The 22,065-nt window shown below is 42.5% G+C and overlaps 2 protein-coding genes across 3 annotated transcripts in view; one reads left to right on the top strand and one right to left on the bottom strand.

Annotated features, from left to right (window-relative positions):
* Positions 1-18,610, top strand: part of LOC311038316 (bone morphogenetic protein receptor type-1B-like) — an 86,213-nt gene extending 67,603 nt beyond the window's left edge. Inside the window, exons 4-13 of the mRNA XM_084047766.1 lie at positions 6,285-6,426; positions 6,972-7,074; positions 7,571-7,670; positions 10,290-10,386; positions 10,534-10,678; positions 11,037-11,229; positions 14,009-14,306; positions 15,588-15,763; positions 16,259-16,389; positions 17,289-18,610. Of these exons, the coding sequence (XP_083903892.1) occupies positions 6,285-6,426; positions 6,972-7,074; positions 7,571-7,670; positions 10,290-10,386; positions 10,534-10,678; positions 11,037-11,229; positions 14,009-14,306; positions 15,588-15,763; positions 16,259-16,389; positions 17,289-17,414 (1,511 nt within the window). The 3' untranslated portion in view covers positions 17,415-18,610. The remainder of the gene's footprint in view (positions 1-6,284; positions 6,427-6,971; positions 7,075-7,570; positions 7,671-10,289; positions 10,387-10,533; positions 10,679-11,036; positions 11,230-14,008; positions 14,307-15,587; positions 15,764-16,258; positions 16,390-17,288) is intronic.
* Positions 18,611-19,139: 529 nt separating this feature from the next.
* The window catches only part of unc5cb (unc-5 netrin receptor Cb), a 234,724-nt gene continuing 231,798 nt past the window's right edge, over positions 19,140-22,065 (bottom strand). For both annotated transcript variants that reach the window (XM_084045990.1, XM_084045991.1), the window contains one exon: positions 19,140-21,557. In XM_084045990.1, the coding sequence (XP_083902116.1) occupies positions 21,398-21,557 (160 nt within the window). In that variant the 3' untranslated portion in view covers positions 19,140-21,397. The remainder of the gene's footprint in view (positions 21,558-22,065) is intronic.

Here is a 22,065-nt window from a genome sequence, read left to right as displayed (position 1 = left end):
ATACGAGGGTAAACAAACAGTAATGGAGAAATAAAATCCTCAGTTAAATGAACACTGAGGAGTTTTACTGTGCACTGTATCCAGTGATTTACTCGCAGGTACACGCTCCAGAGAAGCCCCACGCCATTTTGTCAGTGTTTAGAACCTAATAAAACGGTGTGACTTTAAACTTGGATGATTTTTTTGCCCGGAGAGAGAGTGCGGTGTTTAGGCCCAGAAAGAAAAGCTCTTTGTTAAACAAGGCTAGATGTAACTGAGATGGAGTCGCCCTGGGTTTCCCGCTGGCTTAACATCCCATAGACTCTTTAATAGTCTGTCGAACACACAGCAACTCTGTAGTAAACCTGCCCTTACACACCATGCATGAAGAACCTCGGCAGCAGCATCACACACACACACACACACACACACACACACACACACACACACACACACACACACACACACACACACACACACACACACACACACACACACACACACACACACACACACACTGACGTACAAGTGTTGACATACACACATGCACACATATACGTTGACTGTAAATGTGCTTCTTGCCATGGACAAACACACCAAGTCCCCGTATGTATCCCAAATCTCCCCTGGTTCCTATCACTAAAACCCTAAACTTAGTTGACCTGATTCCTAAGGGCTTTATACTAGGCTAGCCCCCCCCCCCCCCCCCCTTACTCTCTACACTAAATATCATCCACAAAACAGTCTAAGCAACGCATTGTGAGCTTGTAGATTGGATATTTTCACAGAACGTTAGCCCCAGAATAGGGACACTAGGGTCCAAGTGGTTAATTGGTTAAAGCGATGGGATTGCTTTTCGTGTGAGCTGCCTCGCAGATTGAAATCATGGCACTGGCCATGTGCCGCGTGCTGGGATTTTCCCTCTTTCTCCTTCGCTTACAAGACAAATGACAACACTGATCTGGAATGGATGGAGCTTTCCTGTTGACTCCCTCTGTGGAGAAAAAAGGAGCCTCTCTCCGTTATGTTCTCTCTCTCTGCCTTTATGTGAGTTTCAATAAAACAGAAACTGAATCACAACTGAATCGTAGCCCTGAAAAATCCATGAAAGGGAGCCCTTCATTGTTTTTCCACGTTTGTAGAGCAGATATACAGATGAAATGGAAAGTGTGATAGAGCAGTGGTTATAGACTCTATGCGTCTGTAACTCTGAGAGTGTACAAATGGACCTGTACATGTTAGTGTCCATAATTAAATGAACACTGAGGATTTTACAGTATACTGTAGACTGGGGTGTCAGAGATAAAAATCGTATTAAATGGGGGTCCGTGGCCTCAGTCATATCAAACCCGGGGGTCCTTGAAATTAAGAAAAAGTTAAGAATCTGTAGGATCGAATACCCATGGCCAGAGCTAGGGAGTGTCGGCACCTTCTACAAACTTGCTTTCAATGTTTCAAATAACACAGATTAGAGTGGACAGACAGACACAGTGTACTGCTTAAAGAACTCTCTGTCTCCCATGCCAGGCTCTGCCATGGCATTATTATCAAACACACACCCACGTACTGTATGCACGCGCTCGCATGTACACACACACGCACACACACACACACACACACACACACACACACGTGCACACACAAGATGCAGAACTTGTTCTGAGTAACTAGGCTATGGGTTGGTTTTCTTTCTGCTACCCAGTTGTAGAAGATTTCATCATGATTCCAAGAAGAACCATGTTTAAAAGGGTCTTGTTTTTTTGTTTTTTTGCATGCATACTTATGATGGAATGAAGAAAGCATTTCAATACTATTGTGTGCAGTAACTTTCTCATGTGGAACTTGTCTTTCCTGCTGTGACAGCTGTGCACAGAGCACATGGTGGTTTAAGTGTCTTGGACTGTAGAATTCTGAGAGATCAGAGAGAGATGAACAGACAAAGGCAGATAAGGAGTGTGATGAAGTTCTGCTGACTGAAAGCATGTGCAGAGCCCAATTGTGAAGAATCTTTTTTGTCTTCATTGTTTACCAGTCCCAGAGGTGTGGACGCTAATTCACTGTGACTTGAACTCGAGTAGTCACACATAAGTCATTCATTTGCTGACTTTATACTTGCCAATATGACTCTAAAGTAATCACATTTTCACCACAGTAAAGTTTTTAACTTTGTGTTGCACTTGTTACCAAAAGTCAGGGACTTGGTTCTTACTTAACTTGATCGCTATAACTTGTGACTTTATTATAGCCTTTTTCATCTTGGGAATTGTCCTGGAACTTGAGACTTACTTGTTATAAAACTGTGACTTACTGCAGTGCCACCTCTGTCCAGTCTTCTGGCACCATAACGTATTCAGCAGTCATAATGAGCGTTTTGATCTTCTCACATGAGAGACAACGGGACAGAAGAACAACTGGTTTGGCTCTCTAACCAGAGCTACCCTTAGGGACTTGTAAAGTGAAGTGTATTTATTACCCTTACCATACCTGCAAGGTATCCTCTGCATTTAACCTAGCATTTGCAGCTGCCAACACTGGGGGGAGAAAAAAAGGTTTGTTTACAAATCTTCTGTTTCTTTGACAGATGTTCTTGAAAACATTCACTTAACATGTAGACATTTCAGGACAGTTCCAATAAACTAGTCCAATGAATTGAAAACGCCTGAAAGCCATGCATGCAGGCAGCAAATGTAGCAAGAATTATTAATTTTGACTCAGTGAGATTATGATAAATAAACTTTGAAACACCTTGGATCATTACGCACAGAAAAACAGTCTTGGCTTGACGAGACATTTTTCTGAGGTGGCTTGTGTAGAACAACTCTACAAGTTGTTCTGTTAACACTTTAAGGTTTGAGCAAGTCCAGGGCACAATATTTATCCTGTTCCTATATCCTAAGTGGATGCACATGTATCTTGTGACTATGTGACTGAAGTGTGTATGTTGCTCCAGGAATATGAGGGAATGTTATGGTACAGTAGTTCACTCATACGTATGACATGGTGGGAGTTGTATTTCTCCTTAGAGCATAAAGAATACATTCACCCATTGACTTATCATTTTACGTTCCTTCGAGCCATAAGAACACCCACAGTGATGAAGCCCAGTGCTGTTACTTTAGTTTTCTCATGGAAATATTTTTTTTGTACCTTCCACACTAGTGTGAGACTGAGTGGATAAAAGTGTACAGGCTGGAATAAGGCTAGGTTTGCTGGTAACTGGAGCACTCTAGTTTTTCTAGTAAAAGATATGAGGAGGCCCTTGTTCTGCTGTGCGGTTCGGTTGACTCTGAGGTGCTAGTATTATTATTAGTATTATTATGGTTTATTTGATTAGGGAGATATAAATACACATTGTGTTATTATACCATGGTAGCTTACGCAAATGTTAAGCACGTCCCTAGGACGGCTTTTAATGCGGAAAAGAAATAAAAGTATAAAATATACATACATTTGTTGACACGTTATATAATATACAGTACACAAAATAAACTAATAGAAAAATATAAGGAGAAAAGAAAAACTTTCAAACGTGTACAGCATCACAATCAGGCATAATCACAAGATTATTCACAAAACAATTGACCTAATAATATCTCACTTATGCTTCGTCACATGCCTTAAATAGCCAACCTACAAGCTCACAACACGTCGCACGCGTTGTGAGCTTGTAGGTTAGCTATTTTCAGCATGCGGCGCCGATGTGCAACGAAGTAAGACTCAGGCTTAAGCAGATCCATTTCCACACTCTCACAGCCAAACTAATACAAGGCCCGTGCCATGCAACTGTAAATGTGTGTTTTTGTCGAATGGAGGAAATAGGTGTGAGGGTGGAGAACTCTGTCTCAGACTACAGCCCAGAGTTACATTAAAATGTCTCCTTTTCTCACAGCTTGTCATGGGCGGGGGCAATTAAACTATACGGCTGTAATATACAACACCAATTAACGAGATTAACGTTGACATGCTCTGTGTTGACTTGCAGTGCCGTCGCTATTGACATTAATATTTGTATTTAGATGGGAGGGCTCAGTTACATTAAAGTCACATAGTGATAAACACTGACATACAGTACAGTATACTGTAGTGTACAGTAAGCACAAGACACACTGACTGTTCACTTTCTCTGCCAAAAGGAGCGTTAGATATATAGTCTTGAATATTGCAGTGACATGCCACAAACTCTTTTCCAACAACTTCTCTTAAGAGACCAGTGTGTACACACATGCGCACACACACAAACTCACACGTTTGTATTGCTATACTTGTGAGGCCATTTTAAGATGCCAATTTTATGAATGCCTTTTTTGCCATCATTTCCCAACCCTGAAGCCAAAAATTGCCAATTTTTAAGCATATACATCTGCTATTTTCGGTGCATGAAAGTACAAATCAGGCATAACTCTTACCCCAACCCCTAAACCTAAACTCTAAATGGCTAATCATAACCCTAACCCCATAAAACAACCATTTCTCTTGTGAGAACCAGGAAAATTGTCCTCACAATGTCAATTTCCCAAATTCTGCTATACTTTTGGGGACATTTGGCACACACACACACGCACACGCACACACACACACACACACACACACACACACACACACACACACACACACACACACACACACACACACACACACACACACACTTATAATATAAGTAGGGTTGTCCGATATTGGCTTTTTTACCGATAACCGATATACCGATATTGTCCAACTCTTAATTACCGATACCGATATCAACCGATACCGATATATGCGGGGATTATTGTGATTAGGGTAAGCTCAAATTTCATATCACACACACCATATACAGTAAGAACTCCTGTAACTTTCTGTATCGGTTTTTTTTCAAAAACCGATACCGATATTTTCCCGATATCAATTTTTATGCTAATATCGGCCGATAATATCGGGAGGCCGATAAAATCGGACATCCCTAAATATAAGTGTATGTGCGTGCGTGCGTGTGTGTGTGTGTGCGTGCATGTGTGGATGCTTGTCCCTGTGTGAGTGTGTGGGCATTATGCCCACACACTCACACAGGGACAAGCATCCACGCATGCACGCACACACACACACACGCATGCACGCACACGCACATACACACGCTGTACTTACATGCCCACACACACGCACGCACACACACACACGCACGCAGCACAAAGAGGTCTTTCTGGTGCAGCAGTGTAGTAGTGCTTCCAGACTCGGGGCAGGTACATAGAGTCTGGCCCAGAACAGCGGGGTTGCTTTCAACAACACATGGTCACTCTTTCTGTGGCCAGCGGTTGCCATGACAACGGTGTACAGCCAGGGCAGAACTCTCATGCTCATGTGTTTTTCAAAAAGGCCCCATTTGAAAATAACATGAATGACATTTTGATCACCTGATTTATTCTGCCTCTAATTTACCTCAGTTACGTGTACTTAAGTTTTACTGGTGCTTTGGCACAGCCAGCCGAATCCAGTGCTTCTCAAACTATTTAAATTCAAGGACCCCCATAACTCTTGAGAGTGTACAAATGGAACCAAATGGACCCTTACGGGTCCATTTGGTTCCGTTTGTACACTCTCAGAGTTACAGACCCGCCAGGGTCCATTTGGAACCCCCTCAAGGAACACAGAGGATCCCCTTTACCCTAGTTTGAGAACCATTGTGACACCTGGTCGTGCCTCCACCACCGATCCACAGGCTCACAACATGTCGCGCCATGGCACGTTGTGAGCTTGTAGATCAGCTATTTTTGAAAATGTTTATGACATGCCCAAAACAGAAAAAGAACCCACACATTAGCCAAAAAAGGGGGACATTAGCCAAAACATTTAGCACACTACAAAAAGGCCTTGCAGGGGCTTGTTTCCATTGTGGTTTAACCTCATGTACTATTTAGCAGGATTATGCATATTATGTGTTTGCCTATCCCTGACATGTTTCTATTTACCCTTTGATTTATTTTCTTCTTGTCCCCCCCCCCCCCCTCTTCTTAAAAATGTTCTTTTCCTTAAAACAACAAAAGAGCTTGCCACAAAACCGAATTTAACCCACTTTACACTTGTAAACCTGTGATGTGACAATAAAGTTGATTCAGATTCGGAATCTTGAACCCCAGCGTCCATATTCTGGGGGGGGGGTGGGGCATTAGCCAAAAATAGCCGATCTACAAGCTCACAATGCGCCGCACAGCTACTTTTGGCGAAGAGTTTTGGTGTAGATGGAAAAAGCGGTCAAAGCACAGTTGTAACTCAAGTTCTCCAGTCCTCTAAGACGACAGGGTTTTAATGCTGGTTTTGTCTCTGTGGTCCTACAGCCAACGTGTTGAACGGGTGGAAGGTGCAGTCAGAGCGACGGCAGGAGGACGGCAGCAGCACGGCTACAGTGGTCCCACAACACATGATCTGGTGCCACTGCTACCACCACTGTCCTGAGAACTCCATCAATGATACATGCATGTACGTACTGCACTGTGCAGAGGAGGGTTCACGCACGCACACACGTGCATGCGCGCGCATATACTGTACATACGGTGTACAGACAGACAGACACACACACACACACACACACACACACACACACACACACACACACACACACACTCTTACTTACACAGTAACACTCACACACATAGATACTTGGTTTGGTCATAGTCTCGGTTTGACAAAATGTAGTGCCCCCCCCGCTCATCAGTGCCATATGCGCATCCATCTGCAGGGTGAATGCAGAAAAGTAACTCCCCCTCCTTCGAGGACCAGTAAATACTCCCTTTCCCCTAATAGTACAATTATTTTATAGTTTCAAACCAATTAACTGACGACCCAATTAGCTTTTCAAAGTTGTTTTCCTTAAGAATTGTAATTAACTGAACAGAAGGGGACGATCTTTCCGTGACAATTCACCAAACAATCAAAATGCAGATAATGTTGGTGATGGTGAGGATGATGATGATGAAGACGGTTATGATAGTGACCATAACGTGTTGGTGACTGTCTCTTCCCAGAACTGACGGTTACTGCTTCACCATGGTGGAGGAGGAGGATGGTGGCCTGGCTGTGCGCACGGCAGGGTGCCTGGGCCGCGACGGCTCTGAGTTCCAGTGCAGAGTAAGTCCAGTTATGCTTAATCTACACGCTCACAACGTGTCACAATGTGAGCTTGTACATTGGCTATTGACGGCACATGTCACTGGTTGGAAAATATAATACAACAAAGTATAACTCACGCTTGTGTGTGTGTGTGTGTGTGTGTGTGTGTGTGTGTGTGTGTGTGTGTGTGTGTGTGTGTGTGTGTGTGTGTGTGTGTGTGTGTGTGTGTGTGTGTGTGTGTGTGTGTGTACTAACTCATAGTCTTTGTGAACTCCCAACACATAAACATTTTATTATTTAAGGTTTTATTCACTAAAACGGATTTAAACTTTAATGGAAGAAACGTGTGAGGAGTCTGCAGGTGGTTGTAAACCCGGCTCTCTAAGATATAAGTGCTGTTGTAAATATTCTTTAGTCCCCCAAAACGTATTTGTAAATCTCACTTGTGTGTGTGTGTGTGTGTGTGTGTGTGTGTGTGTGTGTGTGTGTGTGTGTGTGCGCGTGCGTGTACCAGGACACACGGAATCCTCGTCCTAGGAGAGCGATTGAGTGTTGTACAGATGACTTCTGCAATAGAGACTTGCATCCTACGTTGCCACCACTGAGGACCCCTGGTAAGATGCGAAAACCTCTCACACACACACACGTTCATATTATGAAGACAACATTATTATGAACTTCATAATCATGTCTACTGGCTATTGAAAGGATTATATCAGAGTTTACAAAAGACGTGGGTAGAAAAAAAACATAAAAAAAACAAGTCTTGGTTGACTAAGACCAAACCGACTGATTAACCATATGAACCCTAGCACCCCTGTTCTGGGGGGGGGGCGAACAAGCTCACAACGTGTTGCGACGCATTGTGAGTATAGTGCCCTGGGGGTAACCGGTCAAGTATATAGGGTCTAAGTGCTTAATTGACTATGAGGGGACAGCCCTAACACACACACACACACACACACACACACACACACACACACACACACACACACACACACACACACACACACACACACTGAAATCCTGCCCTACCGCTTTATAGCATGAGTGGCTTTTAGAGTGGGCTCACTCACGGAGTCCATACTGGGGTGTGATGGGTAGTGACAGTTTAAACTGTTACAAACCACAGTGTGGTGCTGGAGTGAAGTGGCGCATGCTGCTCTGGGGTCACGGAGAGAGAGGGAGAGAGAGAGAGAGAGAGAGAGAGAGAGAGGGGGGGGGGGAGACACTTGGAGAGAAAGAGAGAACGGCAGGTGAAACAGAGCCTGCAGGCTTGGCTTGTTTCTCTCACCCTCTAATGAAAAGGACAGCCTCTCCCCAGGGCCTGCTTGAGTTTCCTGCCCCAGCACACGGATGTGAGATATCTGTCCATCTGTCACTCTGTTACACACCAACATTCTCTCTCTCTCTCTCTCTCTCTCTCTCTCTCTCTCTCTCTCTCTCTCTGTCTCTCTTTCTATCTCTCTCTCTCTCTCTCTCTCTCTCTCTCTCTCTCTCGCTCTGTCTCTCTCTTTCTACAGTATCTCTCTCTCCCTCAAACACACACACACACACACACACACACACACACACACACACACACACACACACACACACACACACACACACACACACACACACGCTCACTCACAGTCTCACACAAATGTTCGTGTCCTTCAAAGTAATACATCAACGATGACTAATTAATTTGTCAACTGAATCATTGTGAACTGCTTCAATCCGTGTCTGATGTACCATACTATAGACTATAGACCAGTGCAGTATGTGACATTGGGCTATATGTTCGCTTCGCTTGTGTATGTGCATGCTGTTGATATGTAGTTTTGAACACTCGTGCACGCACACGCATGTGTCTCTGTGTGTATGTGTGTGCCTTCCTGCCTGTCTACCAGTGAACAAAATAATAATGGGTGGCTGAATTTTTGATATGCTTTTGATGTGGTTGCGTGTGTGTGTGTGTGTTTGTGTGTGTGTGTGTGTGTGTGTGTTTGTGTGTGTGTGTGTGTGTGTGTGTGTGTGTGTGTGCGTGTGTGCGTGCGTGCTTACTTGTGTGCTTATGTACTCCCGCGCCTGTGTGTGTGTGTGTGTGTACTATATGTGTGTGTTTGATTGACAGCGGCACGGCAGAAAGGTTAGAGCCCCAGAGCTGCTGCGGGCCTCTGGGGTTGCCGTAGCGATGTCAGTGTGTCACCCGATCTGTTGGATTCAGGAAGGGGATGTGATCGATCATGCAGTGGGAGGCGGGGCGGGGGGGGGGGGGGGGGGGGGGGGGTTTGGCAGTGGAAGGGAAACTTAGAACGGTGTTGCATTTGATACAAAGCCAATGTGCTTGGTAATGATTGCATGGATATTGTTGTGATTGCAATATTGTAGGTCAGTGGTTCTCAAATAACGTCTTCATTTCAAGAACCACCTCATAACTCTGAGAGTGTACAAATGGAACCAAATGGACCTACAAAAAACATGACAGACAAAATTGACATTGGAACACTATAACATTTAAGCTTATAAATGGGTACTCTCTCCTAATTGGTGCTGGAGAGACGAGGAGACCCCTCTTACTCAACAAACACTCTGTAGCATTGGTTCTCACACTTTTTAAGGACCCCCATAACTCTTAGAGTCTACAAATGGATCTGTAAGGGTCCATTTTGGTTCCATTTGTCACTCTCAGAGAGGCAAGGGTCCACTTGGAACCCCCCCCCCCCTCAAGAAACCCTGATTTTCCATGGATCCCACTTTGAGAACCACTGTTGTAGGCCAAGTAAAGGCAAAGTCAACTCATTATTTCTCTGCAGGGAACTTGACTTTATCGTTTAGTTCACTTTTTCTTTTTTTTCAAGGACCCCCAGTTTGATATGGATTAGTCCACAGACCCCCATTTGATACTATTATTTTATCTCTGGGATCCCAAGCTACATTGTAAAATCCTGAGTGTTAATTTAACTCTGAGAGTGTACAAGTGAAATCAAATGGATCCATTTGTACATTTTGATCAATCATTTAACTGGGGGACCCTTGGAACCGCCGCAAGGACACCTGTGGGTCCCCGTACACCACATTAAGAAGAGTGGTATAATCTTTGGTAAATGCCTCATGGAGGAGTCGTGCAGGAGGCAAAGACATAGAAATTGCGCCCTCTTGAGGCTATTTACTAGTTACATTTAGGCAATGACCAGATCACAAGAGATAATTGATGTTCTACACCGTGTTCTGTTTATTTCTTGCAGATTACGTGGACAACAGTATCCACCATATGGCTCTTTTTATATCAATCACGGTCTGCAGCATCATCCTCGGTGTCATCCTCATCTTTTGCTACTTCAGGTAAAAAACAACAACACAAAAACACGCACAATGTACACACTACTATACAAGCTTGCCAACTGAGAAATGCAGAAAATGCAGCACTCAGGCACGCTGCAGTATCAATATACTTGTCCTCATCTAATCACACCACCCACTCTATGGCAGATATAAGCGGCAGGAGTCACGGCCACGCTACAGCATTGATCTTGAGCAGGATGAGACCTTCATCCCCCCTGGAGAGTCTCTGAAAGACCTAATAGAACATTCTCGGAGTGTTGGGTCCGGCTCAGGGTCAGGACTCCCTCTATTGGTAAGAACATGTCATTGCATATTAACCATAAAGCTGGGGTTAGAAGTGCAATGAACACTACAGCCTGAAAATAGCTGATCTACAAGCTCACAACATGTTGCGGTGCGAAGTGTTGTGAGCTTGTAGATCAGCTATTTTTGGCACACGACACCAGTGCGCAGCTAAGCATAATACAAATAAATAGTCTGAGTGCATACTGTAAGTTATGGGTTGCTAATGCTTCTGCACATTGATATATATCTACTGTAAATGAATGTGAATCTTGTATGCACATCTTTAATGTCGCCTGCAGTTGATCAAATCCATTAAAAGCATTAATGGTGATCATTCATGAGTCTTTATGCGTTCCTGCCACCAGGTGCAGCGCACTATCGCTAAACAGATCCAGATGGTGAAGCAGATTGGAAAGGGACGCTATGGAGAGGTGTGGATGGGCAAGTGGAGAGGAGAGAGAGTGGCGGTCAAGGTCTTCTTCACCACAGAGGAGGACAGCTGGTTCAGAGAGACCGAGATCTACCAAACATTCCTGATGAGACATGACAACATATTGGGTAAGGAGAGTGTGTGTGTGTGTGTGTGTGTGTGTGTGTGTGTGTGTGTGTGTGTGTGTGTGTGTGTGTGTGTGTGTGTGTGTGTGTGTGTGTGTGTGTGTGTGTGTGTGTGTGTGTGTGTGTGTGTGTGTGTGTGTGTGTGTGTGTGTGTGTGTACACACAAAGGTGGTATATCGCTGTACTGTACTACGTACTGAATCTTCATAAAGTAAATCCACAGTGTACTGCAAATACATGGAATAGAGTTATAGTTTTCCCTCTATCTATAGAAGCCCTCAATTGTCAATAGGAGCCAAAGTGCAAGGGGTGAAGGAGCCTCATCCATTAATGTCTCCACAAGAGTGCTGCAACATCTCGCTTGAACTTTCCCATTTTGACTTCTCCACATTTGACTCTTTCTGGTTGGACCTTCCACAGTTTGACCTCTGGAAATCAAAGGAAACTGAGTCAACATACTGTATCTTAAACACATTGACCCTAGCTTCTTATTCTGGGCATATCATAATAGGCGAAAATAGGTGGCAAAAATAGCAGATCTATAAGCTCGAAACAGGTGGCGTTGTGATGCATTGTGAGCTTGTAGATCTGCAAGCTTTGTGAGCTTGTAGATTGGCTATTTTCAGCGAAGACATTTGATGTAGAGGGAGAGAAGGAGGGGACCAAGTACAGACCACTGACCGGTCAACAACGTATGTAGGGTTTAAGTCAGGGGAATTCAACTAGATTTGGCACGGGTCCACAATTGTAAAATGGCTTGAAGTTGAGGGCCGCAAGACTGTGTGACAACAAAAATGAACAAACTGTTTATGGTTAACCGTTTAAGATATGCTTTATAAGTAGCTCAAATAGCTCCTTCTGTCCTTGAGGGACGGTGGTAGAGATGTTGGCCAAGAGTGTCCTTATCAGGAATAATGATGCTGAATACCATCAAGTCAAAAACCTGTTCAAAGCAACAGTCAAACCCCCCACGGGGTCCATTTGTACACTGTCTCCATCATCCACAATAGGGACACTGGGTCCAGCATTCCATGCATAATTGCATATGGACAGTAAACAAAGCTTGAAGCTTGACTTTGTTGTCCAAATGTGTGTGAACAGCAGGGGCAGCATGCAGTCATCAACGCTCCAAGCATAACAACAGGGGTGGTCTGGGTGTCATTATTACCCAGGGTGCTCAGTTCATCCAGCTCAGGCTTAACATTGAGATATCACAACACAATGGAACGGATGTTGTATCAGGTGTGCAATGAGGCGGTTGTTACATCACAGTGTGTGTGTGTGTGTGCCTCATGGAGTCCCTCATGGAGTCTCATGGAGTCCCGACCAAATAAATAAAGTATAAGATGCATCACTATTAAAAAATAGCAGATATGCAAGCTCATAGCGCGGCACAGAGCGCTTTATTTATTTTAAATTGTGCAAATCTTTGAATATATATATGAGCCATTCTACCGAATTGGTTCAAATTCAGAGTTGGAAATTGTGTGAAATGTTTATTCTATTTTGTAAAGACTTTGACCATATTCATGTTGCACCAGATCTAAGGGACACATATTTAGCAAAAGTACAGTCAATTATCATATGTTCCTCTTCCACGTAGATGAGCTTGACTTTAAGAGGTAGGAGTGTGTTATAAAGGGCTTTAGCTGTGGGCTTGTCGGACTCGTACCCCTAGCTACTTGTGATTCTGCAGTTAGCTTCATGGTGGCTGATGTGACTCCAGTCCCTGATGCACTTGTGGTGTGTTGGAGTGACTTCCTATACATGAGACGTTAGCCTGTGTGTCACAGCGTAGGTCTTCTGCAACTTTGCTCAAGCTCTTCAAGTTAATAACTACTGTCTGATCACCTTCGGTGCTAGGTCGTGTGGAAGCCCAACAAAACTTCTCCATCTCCTTTGCCTGTCTCCCTCTGCCCCAAATTTTGTTTTGGCATTTAGGTGTTTTATCTCTCCCTGCAAAACCACATGATGAAATATAATGTACATGTTACAATTATGTACATGTTTGAAAAACTTACTTTAATAATGTCTCAAAACATGAACATCCAATGTTGTCACTACCGAAACAATGACGTCACTACCGAAACTTGAGCATAATGTTTCGGTAGTGACTGTTTTGGTAGTGACAATTTTAGCTAGTTTTTAGCTTAACTCAACAATGCTAGGCAAGACATGGCTTGCAAACACAGCTTTGAGCAGTTGTACATGGATAAAAAACATCACATTTGAAGTAAAACCCAAAAGGAGTTTATAATTGCAGAAATGATGTGTTCGGTAGTGACAATCCTTAAAAATACACACTGATTTTCAGACTTTGGAAGACATTTACTTCTGACTGAAGTAAACTAGCTACTCACCAGGTGGCCATGATGAACAGGAAGACTATGTCATTTCTGTGGGAGTGTGGCTAAAACCAGGCTCCACCTATGGACTAAAACTCGTTGTGTTTCGGTAGTGACATGAAAACATGGGACAGCTTTTTTTATATAATGTTTTTTAATGTAAAGAAAATCCACAAAATCAATCTTAATATTTCAACTTCCCTTTAAGATAAATATAAAGGATGTATTTAAAAACAAAATGTAATAAATTGACAAAAATCATTTAGATATTGTTTTCATGAATTGAAAATTACGCGAACGTTTGTAACTCCAATCTTTGCTTCTGGAGGTCCCTGGAACCAAATATTTTACAAATGTTCGCTTATATTTTTTTGTGTGTGTGTGTGTGCGTGCTTAAGTCAGCTCTCACTCATGTTTCCCTCTCTCACCCCCCTCAGGCTTCATAGCAGCTGACATTAAGGGAACAGGCTCGTGGACGCAGCTCTACCTGATCACCGACTACCACGAGAATGGTTCCCTGTACGACTACCTCAAGGGCAACACCCTGGACATCAAGTCTCTGCTCAGGCTGGCCTACTCGTCCATATCGGGCCTCTGCCACTTGCACACCGAGATCTACGGCACCCAGGGCAAACCGGCCATCGCCCACCGAGACCTGAAGAGCAAGAACATCCTGGTGAAGAAGAATGGCGTGTGCTGTATAGCCGACCTGGGACTGGCTGTCAAGTTGAACAGGTAGGACAACCAGGAGGTGGTTTCAGGCTGGGGTTCATCGCGGCAGTGGTTCTCAAAGTGTGGGTGGGGGCGGGGGTCCCGGATCCCAAGCGGTCCTTGAGGGGATTCCAGGGGGATCCCCCAGCTAAATGATTGATAGTTTTAGGGACCAAATGGACCCTTACCGCTCTGTAACTTAGAGAGTGTACACATGGAAACCCATTCATACTAAAGGTATAGTATGAATAAAGCCCCATTCATACTACTGTATGTTGTGCGACAGTGTCTCGTGCCGAGAATAGCCGGCCTACAAGCTCACAACGTGTCGACGATGCAAGCTTGTAGCTCTGCTATTCTCTGCCGTTTTTGTGCATGACACCATGCGACAGAGAATAAATTACGCTTAAAGGAGTTGTTCACCCAAAAAATACTTATTTTCTGTCAATTACTGTAGTGTACACACCCCATGAAGCCTTGAATTCATGGACTTTTTTTTCGCATTCCTGAGCCAATAATTTGAGTCTCCTACTCAAAGAGTTTAATCGAATTATTGGCTTAGGAATGCGACAAAAAAAACATTCCATGAATTCAAGGCTTCATGGGGTGCGTAATTCATTTGAAAATATAAGTTTTTTTTGGGGTGAACTACTCCTTTAAGAGTTATGGGGTCCGTGGCCTAATGCAATCTCAAACTAGGGGTCCTTGAAATGAAAAAGGTTGAGAACCACTGCATCACACTATACTTGACAACACTACTGACCACTTTCCAAAGTAGGCCTATACTGCCAAGTAGACTCATAAGTCTCTAAACGCTTGGCTCAACTAGAGAATGGTGACAGTCTCGCCAGCCTTTGTGGCTAAAACTCTACAAAACAAAAACTCATTAGGGCTTTCTTATTGGGGTGGTGATATGATTGATATGATTTCAAGTCCATTAGAAATCAACAATATCATGACTGTGAAAACATTTTGGAAAATGTAGAATAATTTTGAATTTCTTTTAACAAAAATCTTCTCTTCTGGGGATCCCTGGCACAAAACATTTTCAGATGGGGGTCCACAGCCTAATACATATTAATTTATCAGCTAAATGATTGATGGTTAGGAACCAAAATGGTCCCTTATGGGTCTGTAACTCTGAGATTGGTGTGTCAGAGATGAAAATTGTATCGAATGGGGGTCCATGGCCTAATAATGCATATCAAACCGGGGGTCCTTCAAGGGGGTCCTTGAGATTGTGCGCTCTAGCACACAATCTCATTAATAACAACTAACCTTTCTATATCTGCCCCTGTGTCTTAGTGATACCAACAAAGTGGACATCCCTCCCAACCTGCGAGTGGGCACAAAGCGCTACATGCCACCTGAGGTGTTGGACGAGACCTTGAACAGGAACTTCTTCCAGTCCTTCATGATGGCTGACATGTACAGTTTCGGCCTCATCCTCTGGGAGATCACACGCCGCTGCACCTCTGGAGGTCGGAAACAATGCAATAATACTTGTACCTCCTTCCATTTGTTCATACACATGATAGTGTTTGGGCAATATATCGATATTATATCCATACGTGAAATGAGACTAGATATTGTTTGGATGTCAGCATATATTTAGATTTGTATTTAATTGCTTACAATCAACATACAAAGATGGTTAAAAAGACAACCGAGGATACTTTTTTTTTTTTTTTTTTACAGTGAAGTCATAGACTTAATTCCACAACACTGTGTTGTGTTTTCCTGGTTTTGCCCTTATCAAAAGCTATTTATGAATTGTTTTGCAAACATTTCAATTATATTATCGTCACAATACGCTATTATCTTCACAATATCAATATAGAAATATTGTGATGTGTCTATTTGTTTTTGTCCATATCACCCAGCCCAACACACATACACCACAAATATCACTTGTTGCCATTGATAACGTGATATCATAGACTTGACGTACATGTTTGTTTTGCCCCGTACTGCAGGTATTGTGGAGGAGTACCAGCTGCCCTATCATGAACTGGTTCCTACAGATCCTTCGTATGAGGACATGAGAGAGGTGGTCTGCATCAAGAGACAGAGACCCTCCTTTGCTAACCGCTGGAGCAGCGACGAGGTACGCTTGCTTTTACACCATGGCTCCTATAGTGGAGGAGAGCCGTCAAGAAGAGGGCCTGAGTGTGTGTGTGTGTGTGTGTGTGTGTGTGTGTGTGTGTGTGTGTGTGTGTGTGTGTGTGTGTGTGTGTGTGTGTGTGTGTGTGTGTGTGTGTGTGTGTGTGTGTGTGTGTGTGTGTGTGTGTCCGTGGCTAAACTCACAAACCACTGGACCGATCAGTGCCAAATGTTACTTGCATGCTTTATTTTAAAATGTATAGTTTTATTCAATATTGATAGAATATCCGGAGGAATTATGACAAAAATGTATGTTGGTGTAACTGAAAAATGTAATAATTCAACTTGCTTAAAACTTTTTTAAATGATAAAAAAACACACCCTGTCAAATATTTGGCCGTGATCTTACATTAGAACTATTTAATAGTCATTCAAAGAAATGGTCTGAAATGGTCAAAGCTCTAATAATAACAATTAATTTGGTGAATTATGTCAGTCAAGTCAACTAAGTGAATTGTCAACATGGTGTAACCACCATTCAAGCAGCCATGTTGTATACTAGAGGTCCAGGCCGCTACCACACCTACAGTACGTTGCCGATCTCCGCCAATCCGACCGATATGCCCATATATGGGCATGATAGAGGCACCATGGGGACACATGCGCAAATCGTTGTTGTTCATCATCATCCTAAGGATTTTTTGGGATGAATCAAAAACTACACATGGTTTTCTCAGCATTATGACCTGCTCAATGTAACAAAAACTGCCAAAAAATACATCTGGAGATAATGCTTTTGATATTTATTCAATTTGTCATCTTGCCAACCCCAATTTGTCACTGACCCACATAATGGTATGATAGTTGTGTTTAATTGGAATCTGCACGCATGTGTGTCTCCAGTGTCTACGGCAGATGGGGAAACTGATGTCAGAGTGCTGGAACCACAATCCAGCCTGTCGCCTCACAGCCCTGAGGGTTAAGAAGACCATGGCGAAAATGCTGGAGTCCCAGGATATCAAACTGTGACAGACAGACTCGTTCATCATTTAGACACGTCACTGCCACTGGCCCCAGCGCCACTCAACACTGGCCCACTGCAGAAAGGGAATTTAAAAAAAGCAACAACTAAAAGACTGTGAAAGAGAGCGCAATGGAAGCTGACAGGGAGAGTGAATATTAATGAAGAGGGGATGGGAGAGCCATCCCAAAGAGGAACAGGAGATCTGTGATGTCAGGGGCCAAGTTTACCTTCCCCTTGCCTGAGTCACCTATGACCCCAGACCCAGTGGCCTGTGGAGTATTCAGGCTGTGCTTTCTGTGAAAGCTGAGTGCTAGTCCGGTGCAGCTTTGTGAAGGGATCTGGAAAGACAGGCAGACAGTGACCCCTGTGGGAGAGGAGGACTAATTGCCTCCGTTCGGTCCTAGGTCCTGCTCTGTCCTTCTAATCTAAAGCCATATAACAGTATTTTATGTACAGTATGTTTGGCCTTTTTTTGTACTGTAACAGCTGCCTGTATTTGTTTCTCAATCACTGTATACCTGCACTGTCAACGCAGACTGTGTAAACTGGAGATGGACGCAACAGCCAATAGCATTTGGTTATTCTGTCTGCACAAACTCATAAGGGCTCACTGTTCAGTCTGCATTTAGTGCTTCAGCCACCCAAAGAAATGTTTTGCTAAATGTTCAGAAACGTATCATGTCAAAAACAAATTTTATTATTGTTGTTGTTGTTGTTGTTGTTACTATTATTATTATTGTTATTATTATTATTATTATGAAGAGAAAAAAAAACAGAAGGACATACAATCAACAGAACAGAACACTCGGAAAACCCATTAGTCCAGCAGCATTAAAATCCACATTCCCATGCCGACAGATAATATTTTGCTTATCATTGCCTGGAACATGTCACCATTATTTAAATCAGCTCTCTGGGTAATCCAGTATTTTTTATGTAATTACTGTGGTTTTACAGAAATCTGGATTTGATGTGAATTTCCTCAGGCCTGCAGAGTTTAACAACATTGAGACATTGTACTTGATGTGTCCAAAGGTCTCTCTGTCATTCTCTCTCCTTTCTCTTGGCAATTCAATTGTACATACATAAAAATATTGAAATCTATCGATAATTATTGTCTTGCCTCAAGGGCACTAATGTTAAATACCGCTGCTGTCGGGCAGAAAGCTTGTATGTCCGAAACCATTCACTTTCCAGGAAATGGATCCAATGTAGTTAATTAGTCCCAAGCTCTTGTTAATACTTTTCATTGGTTCAATATTCATAAACCCATTTTTTTATGAATAAAATCACATTTACTTTCAGTCTCAAAATGTTTTTAAAAAATAGCAAAAATAGCTATGTGTCTATCTATCTATGTAGATCTTCTGTTTTTGTGACTTTTGCAAGATACTTGTGTGCGACAAAGTAGGGCATTCATTTACCAAAAAACATACAAGTATGGAGATGCCCGACACCAACGATATGTGTTTTTGATTATTTTGTCTGTAACTTGTGTACAGAATAAGTCCCCATCCACTCTACCACTATGGCATGTGCCTTATTTAATCAGTACATTATGTGATTGTGAGAGTGTGTGAGTGGATCTGGATAACATTCCCCCAATAAAATATGTTTATGTCTCTGAGGCCTGTCTCTTTTTGGTTTTAAATACTTTGTCTCATTCTTGTTATTTATTGAATATGAGAAAAATGTAATCAATAAATGAACCAAAGACTTCATTTTCAGTGTTGCATATAAATATAATTTATTATTAGTCTTAAAAATTCTTTCTTACACTTTGTACAGTAACTTGACAGATGAAATGCAAGCAGTCGCCATTAACATCATGAGAGTGCCAGAAACGGATAAGCCACATTCTCACTATACACAATAATAGCCTTGAAATGTAATGCTTAATTTATACTCTGTTACGTGCCTGTGTCGTTTGTTGAAAATAGGCAATCTACAGTACAAGCTCACAACACGTCGCAACGCGCTTGTAAAAGATCAGTTATTCCTGGCACGAGACACCGGTGCGCAACAATGTATACATCAATTGGAATAAAACGGCTTGCGCGATGATAATGTACAGATTGTTTAGAAACAATGCAAATTTGCATAGACGGCTTTAAGAAACTGGTACAACTGTCATGTAAAAATAAAAATTAAAAAATCAATCGGATCAATAAAGAACACTTCCAGAAGTGTTGCTGCTGCATCAAAGGAATGTTGTAATTACAATTATCATTAATTGCTATACACAGTCAACGTCGTCATATTGATGTTTTTTCTGTCATTAACTGTAATCAAAAAAAAAAAAACATGTATCTGATTTAATATCTTACTTCTCCTCCATCCAAAGTCAAACATGACTAATGCTATTCAATTCTGACATAAAAAAAGAACAACAACACTTTGTATTAAGATTATCAACATCTGTATTAAATTTACCTCATACAATGTATGTCAATTATTTGGTAAAAGGCAATTGTATTCAGTTGCATTGGTCCTAAAAAAATATACTTATATTAACAAACCACATAAACCCCCCCCCCCCTCCAAGAGTATCTTCCTTTGCTCTATTCATGGAACTCTCATGTCAATGATTTATGTCTTCATGGAACTGTAATGGTCTATTTCTTTTTGCTTCTTTTGGCTGGAGATGGGGAAGATAAATATCTTGCTTGTGGGCCCAAAATATTAAAGATCCACTAAATAAAAAATCAATGTACCAAAACAATCTAAACAATTATTATCTAAATAATTTCAAATTACCTTATGTAAGAAAGCACACATCATTTTAAAATAATAAAATTATTAATAATAATAATATGAATTAAAACCATTATTTGTAATTATGACAGCCATACCAAACCGTAATTGATGTAAAATGATTACAGCTTTGACGTTCTTATGTACATGTTGCAATGTTTTGTCTGACAGAAGTTGTTACTGCAAACATCCACCAGGGGGTGCTGTGACACCATTAAAAGTATCAAAATACAAAAAAGCTGGGAGGACACATGGCAGTAATACAAAGTAATCCATACCAGGCAGCAAAAACAAAAGAAAAGAAAAAAATACAAAAGCAAAGAGATATTCATGTATAAATAGATGTTATTAAATACTATGTTATCACTGAACAAGTTACCCAACACAAAATGTTTTGAGGTGTCAGGGGGAGTGAGGGTCCAGTCCAAACCTGCTCCTCGATCCTGAGACCCCTGGCAGTCCATCATTGGGGTCTTAACACTGCTGAGTCTGCTGTCCAAGGCTAGGACCTCAGCCAAATATCTGGACAGTCCCCAGTCAGCTGTGTCCAAGGAAAGCAGAGCCCACTAACACTGTGAGTGAGTGGTACCAGGGAGACAAAGAGATGACTGGTACAGATTGTTGTCCACTTTCCAAGTTCTTACACTCTTTGTGGCAATAATTTAAAGGAGTCATATCTGAGAAAACCTTGTTATTTTGTGTACTTTCCACTTCATACTATCTGGTGCGGATGTGTGCGTGCAAGCGTGTGTGTGTGCATGCGTGTGTGCGTTCGGGTGTATTCGTATTAATGCAGTATACCTGTGAGGACCAAATGTCCCCAGAATTTGAGAAATAGACATTGTGAGGACCATATTCCGCGCACCAAAAACAGTTGATCTACATACTCACGACGTGTTGCAACGTGACACATTGTGAGCTTGTAGATCGGCTATTTTCATAAAATCGGCATCCTAAAATGTCCTCACAAGTATAGTAATACAAGCGTGTGTGTGTGTGTGTGTGTGTGTGTGTGTGTGTGTGTGTGTGTGTGTGTGTGTGTGTGTGTGTGTGTGTGTGTATCTGTATCTGTGTCTGTGTCTGTGTGTTTGTGTGAGCAAGGGCATTTATCACTGCAGTGCCAGCTTGAGTATAGATTGACTGTCTCTCCAATTGTCCTTTTGGTGTCCTTCCAGTCCTCATCCCCCCCGCCTCCCCCATCCACCGGAATGTTATATTCCCAGACAGACAGATGTCAGTGCTCAGTTGCTGCGGGAACAAGGCTGTCATGTCGTCCCATCTCCTCCAGGACTTGGGCCAGACGGCTGAGGTTGCCGTCGGGGAAGTGCTGAGCCTCCCACAAGTCCAAGATAACTCCTGTAGGACTGGACTTGGTGGCAAAGTAGTTCAGATACCTGGAGTGATGCACGGCAGGAGAGAGTGAGGTTAGGTAGACAGAGGGAAGGAAAGCAGAGCTTTAGGACATTTATACTCGACCTTTTTCGTTTCAAGGACCCACAATTTTTATTTTATTTTTTCTGGGACCCCAATCCACATAACCACTCAGTTGGGTCACTCTGGAGGACTCACACCGTAGGTGTCTCAGAAGAGGAAAGAGCTCCTTTCTCTGTCTTTTTTAATCTATATTTCCATCTCATCTTTTCCCTCTATATGTCTCTCTCCCAGTGTGCTCTCAGGGTGACAGCACATTGTCAATGATTTATACAGTTGGCTGTCGGACATTTTTCTTTTCCCTCGTATTGATGTACTCTCTCATTGTGCACCTTGCTGACTATTATGAAGAGATTGAATAATGGGTTGGACTCACAGATACAGACACAGACACACATACGCATAGACACGCACGCACGCACGCACACACACACACACACACACACACACACACACACACACACACACACA

This window comes from Gymnoscopelus microlampas, assembly GCF_963454915.1.
Source record: "Gymnoscopelus microlampas genome assembly, chromosome: 21".
Classification (NCBI taxonomy): domain Eukaryota; kingdom Metazoa; phylum Chordata; class Actinopteri; order Myctophiformes; family Myctophidae; genus Gymnoscopelus; species Gymnoscopelus microlampas.
Note: the sequence above shows the minus strand (reverse complement) of the source record. Positions and strands in the feature narration are given on the sequence as shown.